At 38.7% G+C, this 23159-nt stretch overlaps 1 protein-coding gene across 9 annotated transcripts in view; it reads right to left on the reverse strand.

The window, feature by feature from the left end:
* Window positions 1-23159, reverse strand: part of LOC18426014 (alcohol dehydrogenase class-3) — a 64369-nt gene that overhangs the window by 34668 nt on the left and 6542 nt on the right. For 8 of the 9 annotated variants that reach the window (XR_016059605.1, XR_016059607.1, XR_016059606.1 and 5 more), the window contains exons 3-4: window positions 6596-6642; window positions 6180-6505 (exon numbers count right to left, since the gene is read on the reverse strand). Coding sequence is in view for 5 of the 9 variants with exons in the window: in XM_088872497.1 (XP_088728623.1) it covers window positions 6180-6505; window positions 6596-6642 (373 nt within the window). In the remaining 4 variants the exon portion in view is untranslated. Of the gene's footprint in view, window positions 1-6179; window positions 6506-6595; window positions 6643-7084; window positions 7339-23159 lie in introns of those variants that run through there. The other variant, XM_088872495.1, reaches the window with a different exon arrangement.

The raw sequence follows: 23159 nt of genomic DNA on the forward strand, positions 1-23159 counted from the left end.
TAAGTTGAGTACCCCTTTTGTAACTAGAGGCTAGGTGATGCAGTGCAGATGATCGCCTTAGATTATTTGGAGTGAGAAGATTAGGTTCAGAAGAAGAAGAATTAGCCCGAGATTTCGTGATTGGAGAGAGAAATGAGAGTACAAAGAGAGAGGGTGGAGCGCCACCTTTTGGAGAGAGAGAGAGAGCTCAAGCCAATTGTGTAGAGATGACCCCATTGAGAGATTACATAGAAGAGAGGTTTTAGAGAGAGAGAGAGAGAGAGCTCAAGGCAATTGTGTAGAGATGACTCAATTGAGAGAGAGAAGAGAGGCTAGGGTTTGGGTTTTTAGGGTCTAGCCATCCTTATGGAGATTCCATCTAGACCATTGATCATAAATGATCTGTGGTGTGAGAGATCTCAGCCATAAAGTCCATAGATCAGCCATCATGATATAATGGACGGTGCTAGAATCTTATCCCTCAGCTTCCTTGAACTAATCCCATCAAATATTTAGTGTATAGAAAATATATTGTTGTTTCTTTTTATATTTACACATTCATTTTTTGAAATCAATTAGCCTCTTTTCAAAACTTTCCTTTTTCTTTAAGTCAATTATATGGCTTATGGAACAAGGCACATAAAATAGAACGAGAGAAGTAGTGGGGCAACCCACTCTATGGGGACATAGTGGGCCCCACCACCTATCAAATATGGGCTAAAATGGTGGGCCATAGAGTATAATGGGCTGCCATATTATTTAATTATTTTAGAACCATTAATGTGATTTTTTAGAAAAAGATAATTATTTTCTTTTATAAATATTTGAATACCAAAAAATTCAGTTTTGGCTCATTTAGAATTCAATTTTGATGAAATAAACTATCCAAAGGCATCTAAATATTTATTTTAATATTCTAAAAATCATTTAAAACAATTAATTATTTCTAAATTAATTTGATGGGAATCGAATCCAACTTCATTAAGGAAAAAGCGAAAGCTCTGAGGCACTCCATCTCTACTTGTTACTATGCCCCACACTCACTTTCTCAAACTGACCTAGTAGTCCCCATGACCCATAGTCCATCACAGGAGTTCATGATTGAACTACTAAAGCCAGCCAATAAGTGATGAGAATACAATCTCAATCTATGGACTACAGGTTCCCCCCAAGGACAAGCCTAGGTCACACAGACCTGTGCACACTCATCACAATTGGTGCATAGGGGCTATCTCTAGCACATGTACATGTAACACTCTCAATGATGTCTACTTCTCAATACGGCTATCATATATACATGTTGTGTGATGGTCCTAATGAGGATTTGGCCCTTGTCTCTTCAGGCATACCAATCACACACAACAGTCACAAAGTCCCTTGGCCAACTACCCTGGGCATCTCTTAGACCTCATCAAGAGCTAACCCTACAAACCCTTCGCGGTTGTGCTATATGCCCAGGTATCATACGGTTTTAAAACTCAATCCGGCCTAGCTTGTCAAGCCTAGTTTGAGTCACAGCTTCAATATTGCCAACTTCGATCCCTCTGGACCATCCTTTGTGGTCATGGGGCCATTTAAAGGCCTTACAAGAGCATGTAAAACTATGACTATAGTAATGCAAACTTCATGAGTCATTTCTGGAGATCTCCATGGAAATTGATGGGAACTGAGTTATGTTTTAGTAGTGGTTACCATCAACAAGCTGATGGTTAGACAAATGTAGTAAACAAGAGCTTGGGAAATTTATTGCGTAGTTTGGAAGGAAACAAGCCGAAGCAGTGAGATTTGGCTTTGTCTCAAGCTGAATTTGCTTTTAACAGGTCCTAGAGTTGAACCACTCAAAAAAGCCCATTTCAAGATGTCTATGGATATAACCCAAACAGTGAGCTTAATTTGACTCCCATACCTCATGCATGTAAATTTAATTAGCTGACCAAATCAAAGGCAATCATGAAAAGGTTAAGAAGCAGATCAAAGCTAGTAATGCTAAATACAAGTCTACTGCAAATAAGCATTGTCGCAAGCTAGTATTTGAAGTCGAATAATATGTTTGGGTTATGTTTACCAAAGACAAGTGTCCTGTTGGGGAATATAATAAGCCCAGCGATTGGGAAATTGGGCCATGCAAAATTTTGAAGAAGATCAATGAGAATGCCTATCAGTTAAAGCTACGAAGCCATATGAAGACTTCCGATGATTTCAATGTCGAGCACTTAATTCCTAATGTGGAAGATACCTCTAGTGACGAAGAGCTTAACTCGAGGTGAGTTCTCTCCAACAAGGAGAGGATGATGCAATGGAGATGATTGCCTTAAATTATCTGGAGCAAGCAGATCAGAATAAGAAGAAGAAGAATTAGCGAGAAAAGTCTAGTTTTTTTCTTGTCTAGCAAGTATTGGGTTTTGGAAGTTGTTTTAAGTTGTTTTTTCTAAAAGAAGTTAAAGAGTTGTTTTAAATAGTGAGAGCCCATTTTTTTAAAGAGTGAATCCTTTTAGAAAGAATTAATAAAGGGGTTTAGAAGGAAGGTTGGTGTTGGAAGACATTTTTCATCATCATGGGTCCTTAGTCAGTAAAGCCTAACAAACAGTGGAAATTCCAACAGTCTCATAATAGCACCAGAACTGGCCAAGATCTTCATAAGGACTCCCAAAAGTCTTCTGCCAAGTTTCGTCGCATTTCGACATGTCTAAGGCAGTGCAAACTTAGAAACAATTTCGGCAGATTCAGTCTCTAGCATTCTGAACCCTATAACTAGAGCTATATTTTTGGTGTCTTAATTTGCTATGGGACCACCGCCATTAGATCCGGCACGGTTGAAAACCCTTAGGGGCCAAATATCAGCTTGAACGGACATTCCAAGAAGAAGTTATAGGCAAAAGAGTGAAACAGGAGGAGCCGCAGACTATTCCCGTGCAGCCACTTTGCAACTCAACTCCATTAAAGGGGTAGTCATGATCAGTGACTTCGACACTCATATCTCACCCGTCTCAAGCTGGATCGCGCTCAAATTTTGTGAGCTGTTCATCTTGTCAAGACGAGCGTTTCGATATGCGGCACGCCCTACGACGACGCCCGAGCGCGAAGAAAAACTAGAGAGAATTTGCTAATCCGTAAAGAAAGAGCAGGAAAATCAGCAGCGTCGTGCCTCGCTCGAGCAGCCAAATCTCGCAAGCCCGATCGACGTGAACCAATTCCATCGCGTGCGCAAGGTCTAGGGGTATCTTTAATCCAAACCTCGTACATGATGAACGGTCGGATTCCGCACACGAAGCTAATGAAGTGACTGAAAATTCTGTCGCCGAAATTCCAAATTCTGGCTAAAACTCCAAAGTTGCAAAATCTTCGTCTGGGCACGGAATCGAGTTGTGTTAGTAGCCCCGCGATCGTGACGGCATGCTCAGTGTGATGCAGCGAAGAAATCACAGAAAAACATCAAGGAACGAGCACACAATCAATCCAAAGTTTCAAGATTCATTCAAATTTCAATTCACATGGTCGTGCCATAAAAACACGATCCATGACTCAAAGTTGGTATCAAATCCATCGCCATGCCGAGCCCTACATGAAAACAATCATCTTTCGATCAAACGGGCATCAGAACAACCCCAGATCATCCTTAAAAAATCATGCACGTTCTAAGGCAACACAGGGACTGTCTTGGAATTCCACAACTTGTTAGGAAGGGGCAAATCGGTCATTTTGCACCCTATTTTCTAATTTCTTTTAATTCAATTAAATCTTAATTTCCAGCAATTAGGTTTAATTTTGATCAATCCACCCATGTTTGGGCACAATTCTATATATATCACGTACCATCATTGCACGCAAAAGGGGCTTGAACCCTTCACCAAAAGGAATTTTTACTTAATAGAATTCCCTTTCCTTCTCATTGTTGGGTGACGTTTGGAGAGACAAGTAAGAAAAGAGAAACTTTTGGACCGGTACCCGTAGGCTCAAGGTAAACCTTCCCGCTCTTCTTTTCTTTATTCTTCTTCTTCTTCTTCTTCTTCTTCATCTGAGCCTCCCTCAGAGGCCATGCACGGCAGTGGCAGTGTCATGCATGCCTCTTTTTCTTCTTTTTTCCCTTCATATGATTTCACAGGTCGTGCATGGCGATGGAAGCACCATGCACGAGCTCCTTTCCCCCTTCTGTTAGTCCATCTCTATCTCTCAGCGAGGCTTGCAGACGACGCTGCTCATCGCCATCCGCAGATGTGCCCTCGATGTCTCAGTGAAGAGCACAGATGGCGAAACTTATTGCCGCCCGCAGGGGTCTCCCCTTGTTGCGCGCCTATCACAAACTACGATGCCTATCGCCGCACGCGAGAGGTCGCAGCCGTCCGCTAGCTTCCTTCGCACGCTTGGTGCCAATCGCCATCCGCGAGCTTCCTTCACGCGCTCGGTGCCTATCGCCGTCCGCAAGCTTCCTTCATGCACTCGGTGCCTATCACCATCCGCAAGCCTTCTTCATGCACTCAGTGCCTATCGTCGTCCGCGAGCTTCCATCGTGCGCTCGGTGCCTATCACCGTTCGCAAGCCTTCTTCATGCGCTCAGTGCCTATCGTCGAGCGCAGGCTCTTCTTGTGTCCCACGCCTATCGTCGTGTCCCAGTGGGAATAAATGAAGAAGGACGTTTATGTAATGGGAGGCTTGGCTGGGTTTTTGTTTAGGTGAATGAATAAGTAAGCATAGAGAGAGAGAGAGAGTTCTTTCCTCTATTGTTCTCTTGGTAGAGGATGGAGAGGTCTTGACTCTCCGTGTTTGTGCCTTTTTTCTTGCGATTTCTTCTCCATCCATTATTTCTCTCTCTATAGCATGTTGTAATGCTGGTTATTTTTTTTTTGAGAGATGTTGTAATGCTGGTTATTGGCTGCCGGTGATCACAACTGCATCACTTGGTCAAGATGGGCTCATTTATAGTCCAAGTAAGACGGTATTTGGAATCGCAAGTGAATATAAGTATGTAACTACTCGTAAGATGCCAATGGGCGCCAGATCAGACAGTTTTCAGTAATAAAATCTGTTTCTTTCTAAGTTTCAGTAGTGTGGCTTCCATATTTTCCATCATGCTGATTTCACAACTCATCGAGATGCTGATTCCATTAAACCCTAGTTCTTGCATGGTACTAATTCTACAATAGGCTAGGTCCTCCCTCTCCATCCTACTTTAATTTTGTGCAGGATCTATAACAAACAAATTTTATGTCCTCACTCTTGTCATTCCACATCTCCCATACTCCATAAACCAACATCCACGAACACTCTTAACTCACAAAATCATAACACTTTCATCATTTCACACCTACCTCATAAGCCCGAACCCTAATCTCAAATCACATCCAAGCATAAATCTTTTTGTGTTCTTTCTAAACCTTAAGTAGCGCATCATCTCTTTGGTCCTACTCCTACATCAATAGTAAATGTGCAAAATATCAAATGTAGGAAAAGTAACCCTCACACGGATGATGAGGATAGCTGTAGGGCCAAAATAGCGTATTCCCGATAATGAAACTTTGTCTTAGGTTTTTGAAGGGTTCAAATTAGCATGGTTTGTCCAAGGGACAAACATCAATGTTCAGCTTTCAGCCCAACTGATATAAAACACAACACTGCATCAAAGATCACAAGATAAAACAGAATCTATTTCTTATAGGAAGTTGTAATATTAGAACTATACAAGGCTTTTTCATGCAAAATGGTTTGCAACTTGTATCCAATAACCAATGTGTTCCAAAGCATGTAACTTGTTGGTCGTGAGATAGTCCATATACCGCTCATATAATTCCACAGACCTCCCTAATGATGATACAATGCTAATGCCATCATAAGGCATATCAAACCATATAATGTAAATATAATAGATAAGCAATCATTATATGCTTGAGGATGCTCTTCCTCAATATGCACTAGGGCAAGACTACAAAAGGAAAAATCATGTGGATGTATTAGAAACATGAACCCATATGTATGGTGAACATGGTGACTCAATACTTCTGACTGCATACTCTTTTTTTTTTATTTGATGGTTAGCTCCTGGCTGCATTGTCCAGAATGATTTAGAAGTAAAATAGGAGAAGATTTATTTACAGAGAAAGCCATAATAATCAGAAATTTATGAAGTTAACAAATATCAAACATATATATATGAACATGCACATAAAAAGCTTAATTCATATAACCCAGAAATCAATATTCCTTACCTGTTGGAACACCACAGGCAAGCAAACAGATTTTCTCTAATGGAGCTTTTGGATCAACTTTTGCAACACTAATGTCATGCACAACAGAGTACTGGCTGAATGTTGATATCCCCATAAAGTGATAGATAGGCTTCCCTTTTATAGAGAAGCGGCTCTTCCGATCCCCAAACATAACACCAGCACCAGTAGCTTCACGAATTTTGCCACAGAGATTTGTCTTTCCTGACTTGCAGAACTTGCATTCTCTACATTCTGGCGGGTAACAAGGTATAACGTGATCTCCAGGTTGAACCTCTGTTACACCTTCACCAATGCTTTCCACAATCCTAGAAAAACAAATAACAGTCAAATTTAATACTTTCTTTCCCAAAATAAAGAAAAGACGCTAATGGGTTTGTAAGATTGACAAAATATACCCAGCAGCTTCGTGGCCCAGAATGCATGGGAAAAGACCCTCAGAATCCTGCATAGAAAAATTGAGTAACAAAAACCAATGAGTGAAGCAGATGCTCTCAGCCAAAGAATGTAAATATGAGAGACATAACATGATGGGATATGGTGACCCAACTAGATAGAAAGGTAGTTCAGAAGTATACATAACAAGTTCCACCAACAGACTTGTTATGTGATAGTAACCAAAGTGACAATTAGCAATTCTATGCAATTGTGATGTGATAGTAACCCAAGTGACAATTAGCAATTATATGCAATTGTGATAGTAACCCATGTGACAATTAGCAATTATATGCAATTGTGATAGTAACCCAAGTTCCACCAATAGACTTGTTATGTGATAATAACCCAAGTGACAATTAGCAATTATGCAATTGTGATGTGATAGACTTGTTATGTGATAGTAACCCAAGTGACAATTAGCAATTATATGCAAAGGCTAATTCACATGCCTGTCATATGAGATTGTAACCAAAAGATCCATATCCTTCAAATCTGTGACAATGCACATCTCCTTCAAACCAGCTTGTCTGCAACCTCCGGATGCAGATCAAGATCCATATCCCAGTTCCACATTCATCCATTTAACCATGAATCCTGCCTTAATTTCGTAGATTTCTTACGCTTCAGTGTTTCTTCTCAGCTAATGGATGATATATGCGATTCACAGAGAAGCCACACTTGCTGTTGCATCCCTCACAAAATTCTGGCATCAAATAAAAGATGTAATCAGTGCCGGAAAACTCAAGACAAAAAGATATTTCAGTTCATGCTGAAGGGCTCAATACCATTGGAGGCTGGTAATACATTCTCAAAGCAGATGGACAGCTCTCATCTGCCCATGAAATGTTGTCGCCTAAAGTAGTATGCAGGTTAGGCAACAACATGATGATGACTGTCGGCCCCCAACAAAAGGCACTTGTTTCGGTTCACACTTCCTACTCCAGAAAACTGATGCTATTAAGGGATCCCCGATAATTTTATCACAAAAAAGACAATGTTTGCAGCTCTCATTCCGACTTCTGCAGACCAGTTTTCAAAACCTTTGTTTAGGACTAGGAAGTTCCCTGTGTCAAAACAGCTCGGAAACCTCCTGAGTCCAGAAAAAAAAAAAAGTGGAGTCACCAAGGATGAAGAAATTGCTAAGTCTTAAAATGAGTTTGATGTAGGACAAAGTGGGCCTGACTCCTACATGAGTGTGGCATACAAGGTGGATTTGGAGAAGATTTGGGGTAAGATTGGAGTCCTAATTCGAATGCAATTGTGGAATATGATGTTTAGATGAAGTAGAAATATGGATAGGGTAAAAAATAAGGACTTGGTTAAGTTAGGACAAGGTTACCATAGTTTTAAGGTTTTCTAAAGGTTACAGCTCACTGGAATTTAGGAGGTCCAGCACAATAGGACGACTTTGAGATGAATTTACAAGTTAAATCGTGGCAACCATATGGTTTAACCTTAAGCTTGGAGGCTACGGAGCATAGGTATATGATTAGAATAACTTTTGAGCTGGTTTATCTAGGTTTTGGAGAGGTTTGGCCATGGGTTTATGGAAATGTCTGTATGAGTGACAGATTTGGTTGCAGGGAATCTTAGGTGGGGACGTGCCATACAAGAGGGGAAAGATAAAGGGGCCCAAGCATACATGGGGAGAACCTCCAATCGGTTTTTCGAAGGTCCCCACCTAAAGAAGAAAGTGGAACATTTATTTCCCAAACCTAGGGTAGAGATAGAATCACTATTTCTAGAAAAAAAGTCACAAAATTCCTTCTCTAAATGTGATTGTCCTCACAATTAAAACCTAATCTGAAGTAGTGACAGGCCCAACATCAGTACTTATAGAAAGTTCCAGGTCTTATTTGCACTACACTTGGAAACTTGAAAGCATAACCAAAAAAAAAAAACACCTAAGGACTCCAGAAAACTATGTAACTCAAACAGGTAGGACTAGATAATAGAATTACTAATCCAAGAAATACCAAACGGAGAGACTATTTTTGGAGGGAACCTAAATGGTCATGTAGGAAAATATAGTAGAGGATATGAAAGGGTACATGGGGGACATGGTTTTGCGGAAAGAAATGACATGGGTGAGGCAATTTTGGATTTTGCTACAGCTTACGACCTAGTAATAGCAAACACGTACTTTAAAAAGAGAGATATGCATTTAATAACTTACACGAGTGGACCATACAAAAGCAAGATAGACTTCTTTCTAGTTAAGAAGGTAGATCAACTATCATGTAAAGATTGTAAGGTTATCCCGGGAGAGCGTTTGATCACACAACATAGGCTCATGGTTATAGTTGTCTGCATAAAGAGATGGAAGAGGAGTCCAATTAATAGGTATCCAAGAACTAGGCGGTAGAATTTAAAAAAATGAGAAAATAGACTTACTCAGGGATAAATTTGTAAAAGAAGGATAATAGAAGTTTGAGGACAAAGTTAATGTTATGTGGAATGAGATGGTTGACTGTATTAAGGCGCAAAGAAACTAGAGGAAAAGAAGTTTCGATAAGAAAACTTGACGATGGAATGAGGAGGTTCAAAAGGCTATTAGATAAAACTGATCATGTTATAAAGCTTGGCAATATAATAGAAATAATCAAAATTTAAAAGAATATAACAATACTAAGAAAATAGTAAGGCTAAACCTAAGGCATATGATAACCTAAACAATAATTGGGGACAAGAGAAGGTGAAAAAGATGCCTTCAAATCGGTAAAAATGAGAGAGATGAAGTGTAGGGATCTAGATCATATAAAATGAGATTAAGAGTGAGGATCAGAAGATTCTGGTGAAGGATAACAGATCAACGAAAGGTAGAGAATTTATGTTAAAAAATTGTTAAACGACGAACACTAGAGGAACACAATGTCAGGAGTAAGCTTTGACATAAATGAGGGAAGAGGTCATAAATACATTCGCAAAATTAGGATATCTGAAGTGAAATAAGCTTTGATAAAGATGAAGATACGAAAGGCTAAGACCACATGGTATCCTTATAGAGGTTTGAAAGTGCATGGAGAGATTGACATATGATGGCTGACCAAGCTATTCAACAAGGTGTTGAGAACAAAGAAAATACCAGACAAATGAAGAAAAAGCATTGTGGTACTTATCACATACAAGAACAAATGAGACAAACAAAAATTTACGAACTATCGAGGGGATCAAATTTATTAGCCACACTATGAAGCTATGGGAGAGAGTGATCAAGCAAGGACAAAGGCATGAAAAGTGTGTATCAAAAAATCAGATCAATCTTATGCCATGAAGGTCAACAATTGAAGTTGTTTTTCTACTTAAGCAACTGATTGAGAAGTTTAGAGAAAAGAAAAAGACCTCTGTATGGTCTCTGATGATTTAGAGAAAGCAAACAATAGGGTACCTAGACATTTAATTTGGTGAGTGTTGGAAAAGAAAGGAGTCTCTAGAGGCTATATTGACATGGTGAAAGATACGTACAAGGGAGGAATAAAGTAGTGTGAGGACAACTTGCGAAGAGACGAGAGTTTTCAATGACAATAGGCCTACATCAGTGGTCAGCGTTGAGCCCATATTTCTTTATTTTGGTTATGGATGAGTTAGCTAGGCAACTAAAAGATGAGGTACCAGGGTACATGTTGTTTACAGATGACATAACTTTGATTGATGAGATTAGAACAGGTATCAAAGCAAAGTTAGAACCATAGTTAGCAAGTAGTTGTTAAAAACACAACTTTTTCAAAAAAGCGTTGTTTTGTTGTAATATGTTTTTAAATGAGTTTAAACATATCGAGAAAAACATGTTAGATTGATAAAAACGTTAAAAACACGTTTTAATGACTTTTTGAAAAAACTGGTCAAAAAAAAAACTTTCCATTGATTGCATCCAAATTTAATTTTTTTTGGAACGTCGTATATATCTGTATTCCTTCCATTCCAAAGAAAACTGGTTTTAAAAAACTTTCCTATTTCTGTGCATCCAATTTCAAAATTTTAGAACTTGCCTTCTTTATCCCTTCCATTTGAATTTCCTTCTATTTTAAATTTTTTTGAATAAAAAGTTCTAAGAAAGTTTCAAATCCAATTCAAAATTTCAACTTTCTATCTTTATCTTCATTTCCAAAATTTTGGAACATGTCTTCTCTATGCCTTCTATTTTGTTTTTTTTGGTATAAAAACGTTCCAAACAACTTCAAATCCAATTCAATTTGTTTTAACTCTCTATTGCATCCCTTCTAAAAATCGTATTCACCGAAATAATAATAATAATCCAACACACGTTTTCCAAAAAAAAAAATTATATTCGTTGGAAAAACAAATTGTATCCAAAAAATAAACTAAAAAAAGACCTTCACAAAGAAGATAACAATGGGAAAAAATTCTACTTTTATTAGCTTATACATTACTTGATTTTCTCTTATGATCATTTTAACCTAGATTTGAAGTTTTTAACAAGAATTCACCTTGCTATTAATTCTGACGATCTACCATGCCTAATAATTTTTAATGTTGCCTTTCATCTATTTAAATTTGGATCTAGTGACTTTGTTATGCTTTATAAAAAAAAAATTTTGGCCTTGTTTTGTATTTATTATTTGATCGTGGGATGAGAAATCTAAATTAATTGCCTTTATTATATTAGAGTAGTAAAAATTTTCATGAATACATTACTTCTTGATGGTTATTGGAAATTTTAAACTTTCACATATCCAATTCTTTCACTCCAATTTTTTTATCTCGATCCCATATATTCACCATGTTTTTATTTATAATATTTTTCCTGATCCGAATTTTTGCATCCAGCTTTTGGAACCAAAATTGATTTAATCCCGATTTTGTAGTGAGCCACTATATTGTTTTCCCCCACTTGCTAACTATGATTAGAATTTTGGAGGGATACACTAGAATCTAAAAGTTTAAAAATTAGTCAAACTAAGGATATATAGAATGCAAGATTAGTCATAATAGGAGTAGAAATGAGGAAGTAGTTAAGATTAATGACCAAGAAATACCTAAAAGAGGTTATTTACTGTATCTTGGGTTAATAATCCAGGAAACTAGAGAGATCGAAGAAGATATTGCACATAGAATTAGAGTTAACTGCGAAGTGAAGATGAGCATCTAGAGTTTTATATGATCACTACATACCAATGAAACTGAAGGGGAAAGAAACAACATATCCATAGGATGAGTGCAGCTGAGATGAGGATGTTGCGCGATGGATAAGTGGAATGACAAGAAAAGATAGAATTCAAAATGTATATATTCAAAGAAACTTAGTTGTAGCTTCAACAGACGATAAGATGAGGGAAAGTGGACTTAAATGCTTAGCTATGTGCAGCGTAAACTTAAAACAGCACCTACCGGTTAAGAGGTGCGACTTGATTCAAGTCCTTCACTCTAAACGGGTAAGGGAAGGGCCCAAAAGGACATAGATATGACAACATATTCCCTCGATAGAGTAGAATGGAGGAACAAGAGTGTAGCATACCCCAAATAACTGGGATACGGCTTGGATGATGATATTGATAATGGTGATGAACTTAAGAAATGTTTCTGTGTATTTTAGAATTTTTCAAGGTTTTTTTAAAATTATTTTTAGCATAAAAGCCCTCAAAAGGGCTTTTAAAAATTAAAAGGGTCATAGAGGGGCAAAATTGAACATGCCAGCCTACACATGCACCACTCTCACATGTCTGTGGCATGGATACAAAAGCCTCCTTCAATTGACGGACTCTCATTCTAAACCTCCTAAAATATCTCCTTACCAAATAACCAAATGATAAAACCCATCTAATAGAAACCTTTCTAAAAAAGCTCATAAATAAAGAAAGAGAAACAGACCTAAAGAAAGATCTATCTTCCCTAAAGAAAATGAACTCTTATTATCTTAGAAAAAGACTTGCTAAAAAATGGATTTTATCAAACTAACCTAAAAATCCTATTTTTAACAATTAACTCTACTAACAGAAATAAAAGGTCTACCCACAACTCTAAAAATAAAATTAACAAAAATAAAATTAAAATTTTGTAGCAACTAGATCTTGATCTACATCATTCTCCCCTGGTTAGACAAAAACTCGACCTCAAGTTTTGAAATGTGATAAGATAAACTTTTCAATAGCCTTGCAACCTTCTGTAACTCGAACATTGTCAACACGATCCTAGGACTTGTGGGTTATTGCACTAATCATAACACAACGATCGTGGATTGAAAATGATAAGCCCTCAAGAAAAGGATCATTGTATGTCGATAGAGTCTGCTCAGCCACATAAACTTGTTGAAATTGCTCAAACTTAACCTTAGAGCACACTACGTATGCATCTTTGCGATGAGCACCAGATTCAATGGTTTAACCAATTTCACCTATTGATTCTCCTTTGAGGCCTTCTTTTGTTTTTTCTTCCTCAAATATTAGTTTAATCACGTACTCTTGATCATCATCATAGATTGGAGCTCCTACAAAACCTTGATCTTCATCTAAGTCATCATCATCATCTTATCCTTTTCCTAATTAATTGAGGTCGGCTATACGAATCCTTATCCGCCATTCTACTCTATTAAAGGCCAAACCCTCAGTGAAGCCATAAGTCCCTATATCTTTTCAAACTACTTCCAATGACATCTTTTTGAGCCTACCCCTTGCCCTTTTCAGTCTATTAGAACTAACTCACACCTCCTAACAGGTTCTGTACTTGGTCAGCACCACACATGGCCAGCCCACTTAAGTCTACTCTCTCTCATCTTATCGCCTATTGGTGCTACACCTAAATTCTCTCGAATGGACTCATTTCAAATTCTATCCTTTCTTGTCTTACCACTCATCCATCTCAACTATTCGTGCCACGCCTATTGGTGCCACACTTAAATACTTTGATTTTCATCTAAGTATTTATCGAAAATTGGTGGCGAATCCCAATCTACAATCTGATGTACAATTGATGCCAAAATCAACCTCATTCCCCTTAAATCATGTAGATCAATTAAATCCCATGATTTATTTTCCCGAACATGGGGCTCCTGATGCAAAACGTGCTCATAGAATGAGTACTCGAAAACAACATTCGACTCACTACCGTCATCATAGAGTGTTAGGGCTAGATTTTGTGCCAAGTGTTGGGTCAACTCCTCAACTTGCCTTCTCAAGTCTTCTATCTCAATGTCTCGGAGGTCTCACTCTTGTTGGATGGGCTCATTCCCAGTAACCAGTCATAAACCATACCCACGAGTCATGATGCCTATCGATGAACACCACGATCCACAAGAATCGACTGAGCTTTGATACCACTTGAGATAGTTGAAAGCACCGACATGGGAGTCTGAGTCTTCAACCACACAGCACCAGAGCACATAAAAAAACCACAAAAAGGGATCTCTCTCTCTCTCTCTCTCTCTCTCTCTCTACAAAATGCTTTTTTTCTTTATTTAACCAAAATCCATCATACATTACAATTGACATGCTCCTTTTTAAAGGATTTTGCTTTCAAAAACCTAAAGATAACTACTAAAAGACTGTTACTTATTCCACAACTAATGCAACTCCTACCCACGTCACTTTTCAAAAAATTGCCCTTTCCTTTCTATAACTAAAAGATAAACTACCTTATCATTATCTCACGTCGCTATGGATACAAGATAAGCCTCCTTCAATTGACGGACACTCATTCTAAACCTCCTAAAATATCTCCCTACCAAATCTATCCTTAGATGCTTCCATCCACATCCCAACCCAAATGATAAAACCTTATCTAATAGAAACCTTCCTATATAAAACCTCATAAATAAAGAAGAAAAACGGAACTAAAGAAAGATAAGCCCTAAATAAAATGAACTTTTATTATCTTAAAAAAAAAAAAAAAACCTTGCTCAAAAATGGATTTTATCAAACTAACCTAAAAATCCTATTTCTAACAATTAAGCCTACTAAGGTTAACTTTATCAAAAAAAAAAAAAACAATGAACCCAACTAAAAAAAATAAAAAGCCTCCCCACATCTCTAAAAATAAAATTAACAAAAATAAAATTAAAATTTTGTAGCAACCAGATCTTGATTGGCATCAGGAACCCCCTTCATTCTCTACACCTTCTACTCTCTCTCTCTCTCTCTCTCTCTCTCTCTCTCTCTCTCTCTCTTCCATGTCACCCTACTCTCTCTATTTCTCTCTCATCTCTAGTCACCAAAAGGTTGCATGCGCCACCCTTGGCAGCTAGGGGTGGCACACCACCCAAAGACATCAGAGTGGGGTACGCCCAGCTCAGAGTAAGACCAAGGGAGATGCCATTCGTGGCCTTGCCTTAGAGTGGTCTAAAAGGGCTCGAAGAAACCGTAATCTTGTTTATGCCTAAGGAAGCTTCTAGACTCATAAAATTCAGCAGGGACCTAGGGAAACTCAAGTAAGCCTTCCTGGCTCTCTAAGTTTATTTTCAGACAATATTTTTCAATTTTATTGCAATTTCCAGGAACATTATCTGGATTAGAATTCTTAGTTTAATCTTGTACTTAGTCTTGGATTGTGTTTATTCTATTTGGCAATAAAAGGATAAATCTTATATTGTATTTAGCATTTTATTTCTTACTTGCAGGAACGTTATGTGGCACTTGTTAGTGGAATTCAGATACATTAATAAAAGAAAAGAGAAGATTTTTATTTATTTTACTCTGTTGAATTCCACATAGCCACTTCTTTCGATTCCTTTGCCAGCAATGCCAAGTTTATAGGTTAATTATAGATGCCCAGCAAATGTAGATTTTGATCATAAATGGATGCAGATACAAGGAGATAATATAAGACCAATGGCAGGCTTCGATGAATTCAAAGCTGTTTGCAGTCTCAGAATTACAAGCTCAGATATTTCTTTTCATTCTGAAGTGAATCTCATCCGCATATAATAGAGCCATCATACGTGATGCAATTAGCATGAAAGCATCATCCACATGGTGCAGATAGGAAAGTAGCTTATTGCAAACACGCACCCACCAAAAAAAAAAAAAAAAAAGGGTTGTGTATGAAACTTGAGTCTCAAGTGCTGATGTCATTCTTAAGCAAATGGTGAGCCATGAGATTGAAACTAAATAAGGTGCACACAGTAACCCACATGTCCCTTGAAACCGAACAATTTAGTTACAAAATAATTGTAACATCCTCAATCAAAGAACAATAGAAAACAATAAACAGATATTCTTGTGCAAGTAGTTCATACAAAATTTAACAAGAACTCATATTGAATGTACAAAAGAAAGGATAAAATAACAAAAACAACAATGCACAGAGGATGTACAGGAAAATAACAAAATGCTAAGCTAACCAATTACTTCAACAGTAACCATTTTCAACCGTAAAATTACACACCAATGACAAACCAATAAGTATGCTTAAGCATGTACAGCGGGACGCATACATGATGTGCCAAAGAATTTTTCAAGAACCAATGAATTAACGTGTCTAGGCCTTCAGCAGTTAGCCATCTAATGATATGAGCATATCATTGATCAAATCTATAAAGCATTAGCACAGCAGCAAAACCATAAACATTTAGAGATCATGTTCCCCTCTTAACACATTAGGAGGCCTCCTACATTTAAACTTAGATAAAGGAAAGAAAACCACAAAGCAAGCTGTGAGGTGTGGTGTATATGTTAAACTAGTTGTAAGAGATCCAAAAGAATACACCTTTCAAAATACAATCGGAACCAGACGAATTCAAGGGGGGGAAAAAGACTTATTACAACTCAGTGGACTTTGATATTTAAGCATCATTTTACAGCAAATCTAAATGAAATAGCCAAAAACCACTTCAAAATTCCTATAAAAAATTCATTTTGAATAACTCATAATGCGTATCTTTCTTCCAAAACAATGAAACTTCAACAAATAATAAGGCTAAGCAACATCAAAACTGTGATGATTTGCTCCTAAAATAATGATAACTAACACAATATAGCATCAGAGCACAAAGGGATACTGGAAGAAACAATAATGATACTAATAACACAACAGCAGCAGCTGATGAAACTAATAACAACAATTAGGAGAATGCCTATGACAATGTTGATTGATCTATCCTTCTCCTTGTCCTTGCTAAAATGGGCTCTGACAAAAAATGGATCTAGTGGATCCATGGTTGTATCTCTAACACCTCCTCTGTCCTCATCAATGGATCGCCTAAAGGTTACGTTTCTCCCTTTAGTGGCCTTCGACAAAGAGATCCTTTCTCACCCTTCCGCTTTGCTATTTTCGCTGAAATTTTGGTAGATCCATCTCCATGCTTTACCAAAGAGGTACCCTGGTAGGTTTCAAGATCTCTAGGCTCATAGAAGACCTCTGTCACCTACAATGCATGGATGACACCCTGGTCTTCTTTTTTTCTTTTTCTTTTTTTTTTGAGAGAGAAAGTTAACAAATGACACCCTGGTCTTCTACAACACCTACTTTGAGCAAATCAACAAACTCTGACTTTTCCTTAGGATGTTTCAGTCTTGCCTTGGGTATGAAATTAATATTTTAAATCCAAACGTATAGGCATCCATGTTATGGATAATCAATTTCCTCTCTTTGCTAACAGGCTAGGCTGTGGTAGACAACCTTCCGACCAAGTACCTAGTCTTTCATTATGTGAAAGGAACCCTAGAAAGGCCCTATAGGATCCTACAATGGAGAATTTCAAAGAAAACTAGCCTCTTGGAAAGATAGATTCATATCCCTTGGAGGTAAGCATGTTGGCTTCCACTGTCAACAACTCTCAATTTCATCGTAAGAGTCTTCCTCTAGTCCGGAGACACCTATAGAAACAAATTCCCAAGGGACTGAGAGTTTGTGACCTTAGGCACAACAACAAAGCCTCCTTGGCAAATGGGTAGTGGCATTTTGCCACAATCATAATTCTCTTTGACATTGTGTGCTCAAAGTACGGCCCAAACAACATGGGCTGGTTTCTCGAAGAAAACCACAGGATGGCTAGCTCTTCTGCTCTTTTTCAAAAATATATACTCTTGTTGGGATCTATTCATGCCGCTCATTCGATATAGAGTTAATTCTAGAGATAGAGTCCTACTCTAAAAGCATACGTAGATCGGGGAAACAACCCTGAAAGACCAATGGCCTAACCTAATCTCTGTAGCTAGTAACCCAGATGTCACCGTCGCTCCTTACTTCCAATCCAACAACAGCCAGCAAATTTGGGCACATATCTTTAGAAGAGCTTTGCAGGACCATGAAATTCACCAGTTGCTCAACCACCTCTCTACTCTCTTCATCAAGGCAGATGGCCCCCATAACCTAGTTGGACCAAAAAACAATCAGGGTCATCTCAGTTTGCCTCTTCTAAAAATCCATCAACACACACCAACCTTCCACATCCACGCCACATCATAAAGCTTGGATCACAAAAATCCCTCTAAGATCCAAGCATACTCTTGGCTTACCATCTCTAACTGAAATCTTACCTTAGAACAACAACTCGAAAAAGGAGGGGTCTCAATCTTGCCAACAGTTGCCATATATGAGAGGAATAGCAGAAGTCTCACTCTCACCTCTTTATCCACTGCCATTTTGCTCAACAAGTTTGGAGCAAACACCTGAGGGACTTCAATTATCAGTGGGTCATTTATCCGAAAACTAATATTTTGTTCTCTGCCTATTTCTGCCCTCCTTTCTCCTCTGTCGAGCTATATTATTGGAGAGCATCCATCCATGCCACCTTATGGTTGATATGGAAGGAGCGTAACTCTCGATTTTCCATGAACCAAGGAGTGGTACAACAGCAATGACAGAGAAGGCAATGTCCCTAACTATCTTCTGGGGAACCACCAGCAAAGTACTTGAAGGTTTCACAACTTCGGACTTCGAGACTAACTGGCTAGACATGGTGAAGTAAAAAAATTTAAAATCTTGTGCACAAGTTCTTGGACTCCCCTACAAGGAATCATCAAAGTTAATATAGATGTTTCCCTTTAGGAAACCCGGGTCTGTGAGGAGTAGGAGGCAGTTTTAGCGACTCCAATGGAAATACACTTCTCTATTCCTCCATTCATATCAGCCACAGAGATTCTCATCGCTTTGCTCAAGGCTCTCAAGAGATTTGATCCTAACTGGGTGGCCCACTTGAGCATAGAGGCCGATTCTTGGGACGTCATCACATGGGCATCGAGATCTACTGAACCTCCTTGGCTGCTGAACCTCCTTGGCTGCTAAACCCATATTTTCAACCATGTTGACATTCATTGCAGGCCACTACAAGTTGACTTCCAACATACTTGGTGGGAGAAGAACAAGGATGCTGATCTTAGAAGCAAATGGTGATAGAGAATATGAAGTGAGTGAGAGAAAACAAGGACGTTGATCTTCTAGCCAAGGAGGGGCCTAGTCTACTGCAATCCAAGCGCCCCAATGAGGACTCTCTCCCCCTTTCTCCTCTATCTTACTCTCTTCTCATTTTATAATCTCTCCTTTTTCTTCCATATCTACTTCCTTTTCTCACCATCTTTTCTCGCTCATTCTCCTCGTCCTTTATGCTTTCTTGTGATGACCTAAAAATATATATATATATATATATTAATTAAATCAATAAATAAATAATTTTATACATGAATGACTTTAAATGATGGTCCATTGTGTTATGACACAATATGGGAACATCATTATTGTAGCATCAAATCAAAAGACTTATAAAGTAAGGAACCAGTACGACGTGTCTAGAGATTGCACAAGGTGGCAATCGCCAGTACGAGGTGTCTCGAGATTGCACGAGGTGGCAATCGCCAGTACGAGGTGCCTCGAGATTGCACGAGGTGGCGATCGCCAATATGAGGTGTCTCGAGATTGCATGAGGTGGCAATCGCCAGTATGAGGTGTCTCGAGGTGGCACGAGGTGGCAATCGCCATAATGAGGTGTCTCGAGCTGCCACGAGGTGGCAATCGCCAGTATGAGGTGTCTACGAGGTAGCAATCACCAGTTTGAGGTGTCTCAAGATGCCACGAGGTGGCAATCACCAATATGAGGTGGCCCTTAAAAATGACACATGGATGCCATGTGTCGAGTCTAGGTTGAGCTCCACACTTATAAATACCCCATCAGCCCATAAACTAAGCCATCAACTGGTTCTTTCTCTCTCTTCCAATGGGAATTTCTCTCTCTACCTAAGCACCTTTGATTCAAGTTCCACTTTGGCAACGATAATACCATATTCATCTCAAAGTGACCCATAGGTAAGTGGCTTCATTTTTCCTGCAAAATCATTATTTGAAAAAAACTGATGTTCCTATAGTATTTTCATAAATAATTCTGCATTTCATAATATCTCTGAAACTATAAGTTTTACGTATCTCCGTATATAACTATAATATCTGTAGCATAAATCTTAGATACTAAAAATGTTATTTATATGCAAATATTATACGGTGTTATGGTTATGTACAAGTGTTATGTGCAAGTAATTACTTTGAATTATTTTTTGGAAAAGCATTGTTGTCTGACATCTACTACATTCATATATAGCCTGCAATTGACATATAAGGTCTTTTGAACTGATAAGCTTGATAGTATGACATAGTGATGCCCCTCGTGACTATATGTACAACATAGAAATGCTTAGGTTCCTTGTAATTACATATGAGACATGCTTTTGATAAGATATGTGTGCATGGCAACATGCTTCTAATAAGAAACGTGTGCAAAGCAGCATTCTTCTAATAAAGTAGGTGTGCATGTTAATATGCTATCAAAAAAATACGAGCGCATGGAGACATGCCTCTGTTATGATCTTATGAGATACTTATGCCGCCAGTTGTGATTTATACTTACTCTCTATGATAGGATGAGTTAGGATTGGATTGTGTTTGGGAGGTCACACCCCCAAAACTTATGTGAGGCACTACTCATTGGGACGCCTTTTGGTAGTGTAACGTTCTCTCGCCAAAAGGGCACATGAAAGGGCCGTGTCTTGCAAGGCCATTGCCTATCAAAAGCCCCAATGCGCGCTGGGGTTGTGTGTGTGAGAGGTACTATACAATGGATTTACCCATTGGCGGTACTTCATCCTGTGAGACAACAGAAGTCCTAACCTTGAAACCAAGGCCTGGAACCCAAGGTTAGTGCTTCTATTGCAAGACTTATGTTATCGAGAATATTTATCTGACCATATTTGATACTTGATTGTAGTAATATGATCTTGATATGATCACGTGCATATGGTTGATGTATTTTGCTTATTTTCTTTGTTTAATAAGGAATACAGGATGTGTAAGATAAGAAGTGAATATGTCTAATAGCATATATTAGAATGCATGAAATCAGTATGTCAAAATTCTGCTTAAGGTGTTCTTTTGGAAAATATTTACACTCTCTAAGCATGATTTGTGGGGATAATGATGGTCAATTACTGAGTAGTCAAACTCATCAAACTATTCTGAAATGTTTTTCAGAGTAATCGCAGCCGCATGGTTCGTATGTACAGCAGAAGTAGTTGGAAAAAGGTTGTAGTCATGGATGAATTCCCTTTTGTATTTTTGTTTTATTACAATTGTATGTACGCATAGATCTTCATGCAAATTATAAGTGTGAAGTAAACGCTGTACAAATCAGAAAGTTACGTGGAAATTTTGTTTTGATGAAATATTTATTGAAAATTTCAATTTTTTTTTTTATTCGTTAATAATGGACTGTCACATCTCAGGAATTCTAGTATTATAAAACTTGGGGTGTGACAATTATGGTATCAAAGCACCAGGATAGGATTCTTGGCCTAGCATCGTAGAAGGGCCCTTAGGTGGAGTAGGGGTAGACAAGTAACTAGTGTTTGAATGTTCCTATTTCAAGTAAGATGTCAAGGACTCGTGGTAGAACCTCAATCGAGAATGATAGAACCACTGAAGTTTTTGGGGAGTTCTTTAGGATGCTCGGAGCCATGACTCAAGTCATGAAGGATTGTATGCCAGTCCCAGTTGTCCCTGCTCCAGATCATGTAGATGGTGGAATAATTGAATGATTCAAGAAATTTGCACCACCTGTATTCTCGGGGCAAGGAGGAATTTGAAAAGGCTGATGATGGAGGAGGCAAGTAGAAATGATCTTTGAAGTCTTACAGTGTTCAGACGAGCAAAAAGTGAGATTGGGGGCCTTCATGCTGGAAGGGGATGCCGCACATTGATGGAATTCAATGGAATAGACCTGGGTAGAATCAGGGATTACGACCTCATGGGAGAATTTCCTCGTAGAATTCGACAAGAAATACTTCCCCGACTCTATTCGAGAAAAGAAGGAAGTAGAATTCATCGAACTACAACAAGGGAGAATGTCAGTAGAGCAGTACGCAGCCAAATTTGCTGAAGTCTCTTGGTATGCACCGCATATTATCAACACAGAGGCTCGTAAGGCGAGCAAATTCGAGTGAGGCAACAGACTAGATATCCGAGGAATAGTGATGTCATTCAATCTTAAGGTGTTCTCCCCATTGATGGACCTAGCCATGAAGATCGAGAAGGACTGTAAAGAGCACCAGCGTAGGAAGGAAGAGAGAATTAGGTCCCCACCATCTAGCAACCTTGGAAAAAGGGCTCGGCTGCTACCTAGGAGAGACTTTAATGGAAAGACTAAGCAGGGCAGTGTGAAGACCAAGAAGACTTTCCCAAGCGATGTAAAGGGAGAATCAGCCATGCTCATACTGTGGGATGAGCAACCATTATGTAGCTGAATGCTACAAGAAGACGAGAGCGTGTTTCCAATGTGGCAAACCTAGACATCTAATCAAGGACTGCCCTATGATGAAGCCGCAGAACAGATCAACGGCTCAGGGTCGGGTATTCACACTCACGGAGCAGTAGGCTAAGAATTCTACCTCAATGATCCGAGGTATACTTTCAGTTTGTGATAGAGAGGCTCAGATTTTGATAGACCCTGGTTCTTCTCACTCCTTTGTTGTACCTCATTTACATGTCATTTAAATGTTAAACCTTTACCTCTTTGACTATACTTTAGAAGTGTGCACACCTAGGGGGAACTCTTTGGTAAGTAATATGGCGTTCAAACAGTGTGGGATATTGCTTGAGGGGTGTGTCCTACCTATCGACTTAATACTATTAGATATTCAGGACTTTGATGTTATTTTGGGTATGGACTAGTAGTTCACACACCATGCCACTGTTGATTGCTATGATAAAAGTGTGACCTTTAAACCCCCTACCCAGCTTGAGCTACGCTTTCTCGGTATCAGGCATGCATCCCCTATACAATTTATTTCTGCTCTTCAAAGCTTATCGCCTTCTAACTAAAAGATGTGTCGGGTATTTAGCCTATGTAGTAGAAAATCAAGATGTGCAGTCCAAGCTAGAAGAAATTCCAGTAGTTAGGGAATACCCCGAGGTCTTCCCTGAGGAGTTGTCTTCTTTACCCCGAGTGAGGGAGATAGAGTTTGAAATAAACTTGGCCCCTGGCATTGCTTCCGTCTCTAAGGCCCCATATCGGATGGCCCCATTAGAATTGAAAGAGCTGAAATTGCAAGAGCTATTAGAAAAGGGGTTCATTCGACCCAGTGTGTCTCCTTG

The sequence above is a fragment of the Amborella trichopoda genome, chromosome 7 (assembly GCF_054954075.1).
Source record: "Amborella trichopoda isolate Santa Cruz 75 chromosome 7, AtrichopodaSantaCruz75HAP2 v2.0, whole genome shotgun sequence".
Taxonomy (NCBI): domain Eukaryota; kingdom Viridiplantae; phylum Streptophyta; class Magnoliopsida; order Amborellales; family Amborellaceae; genus Amborella; species Amborella trichopoda.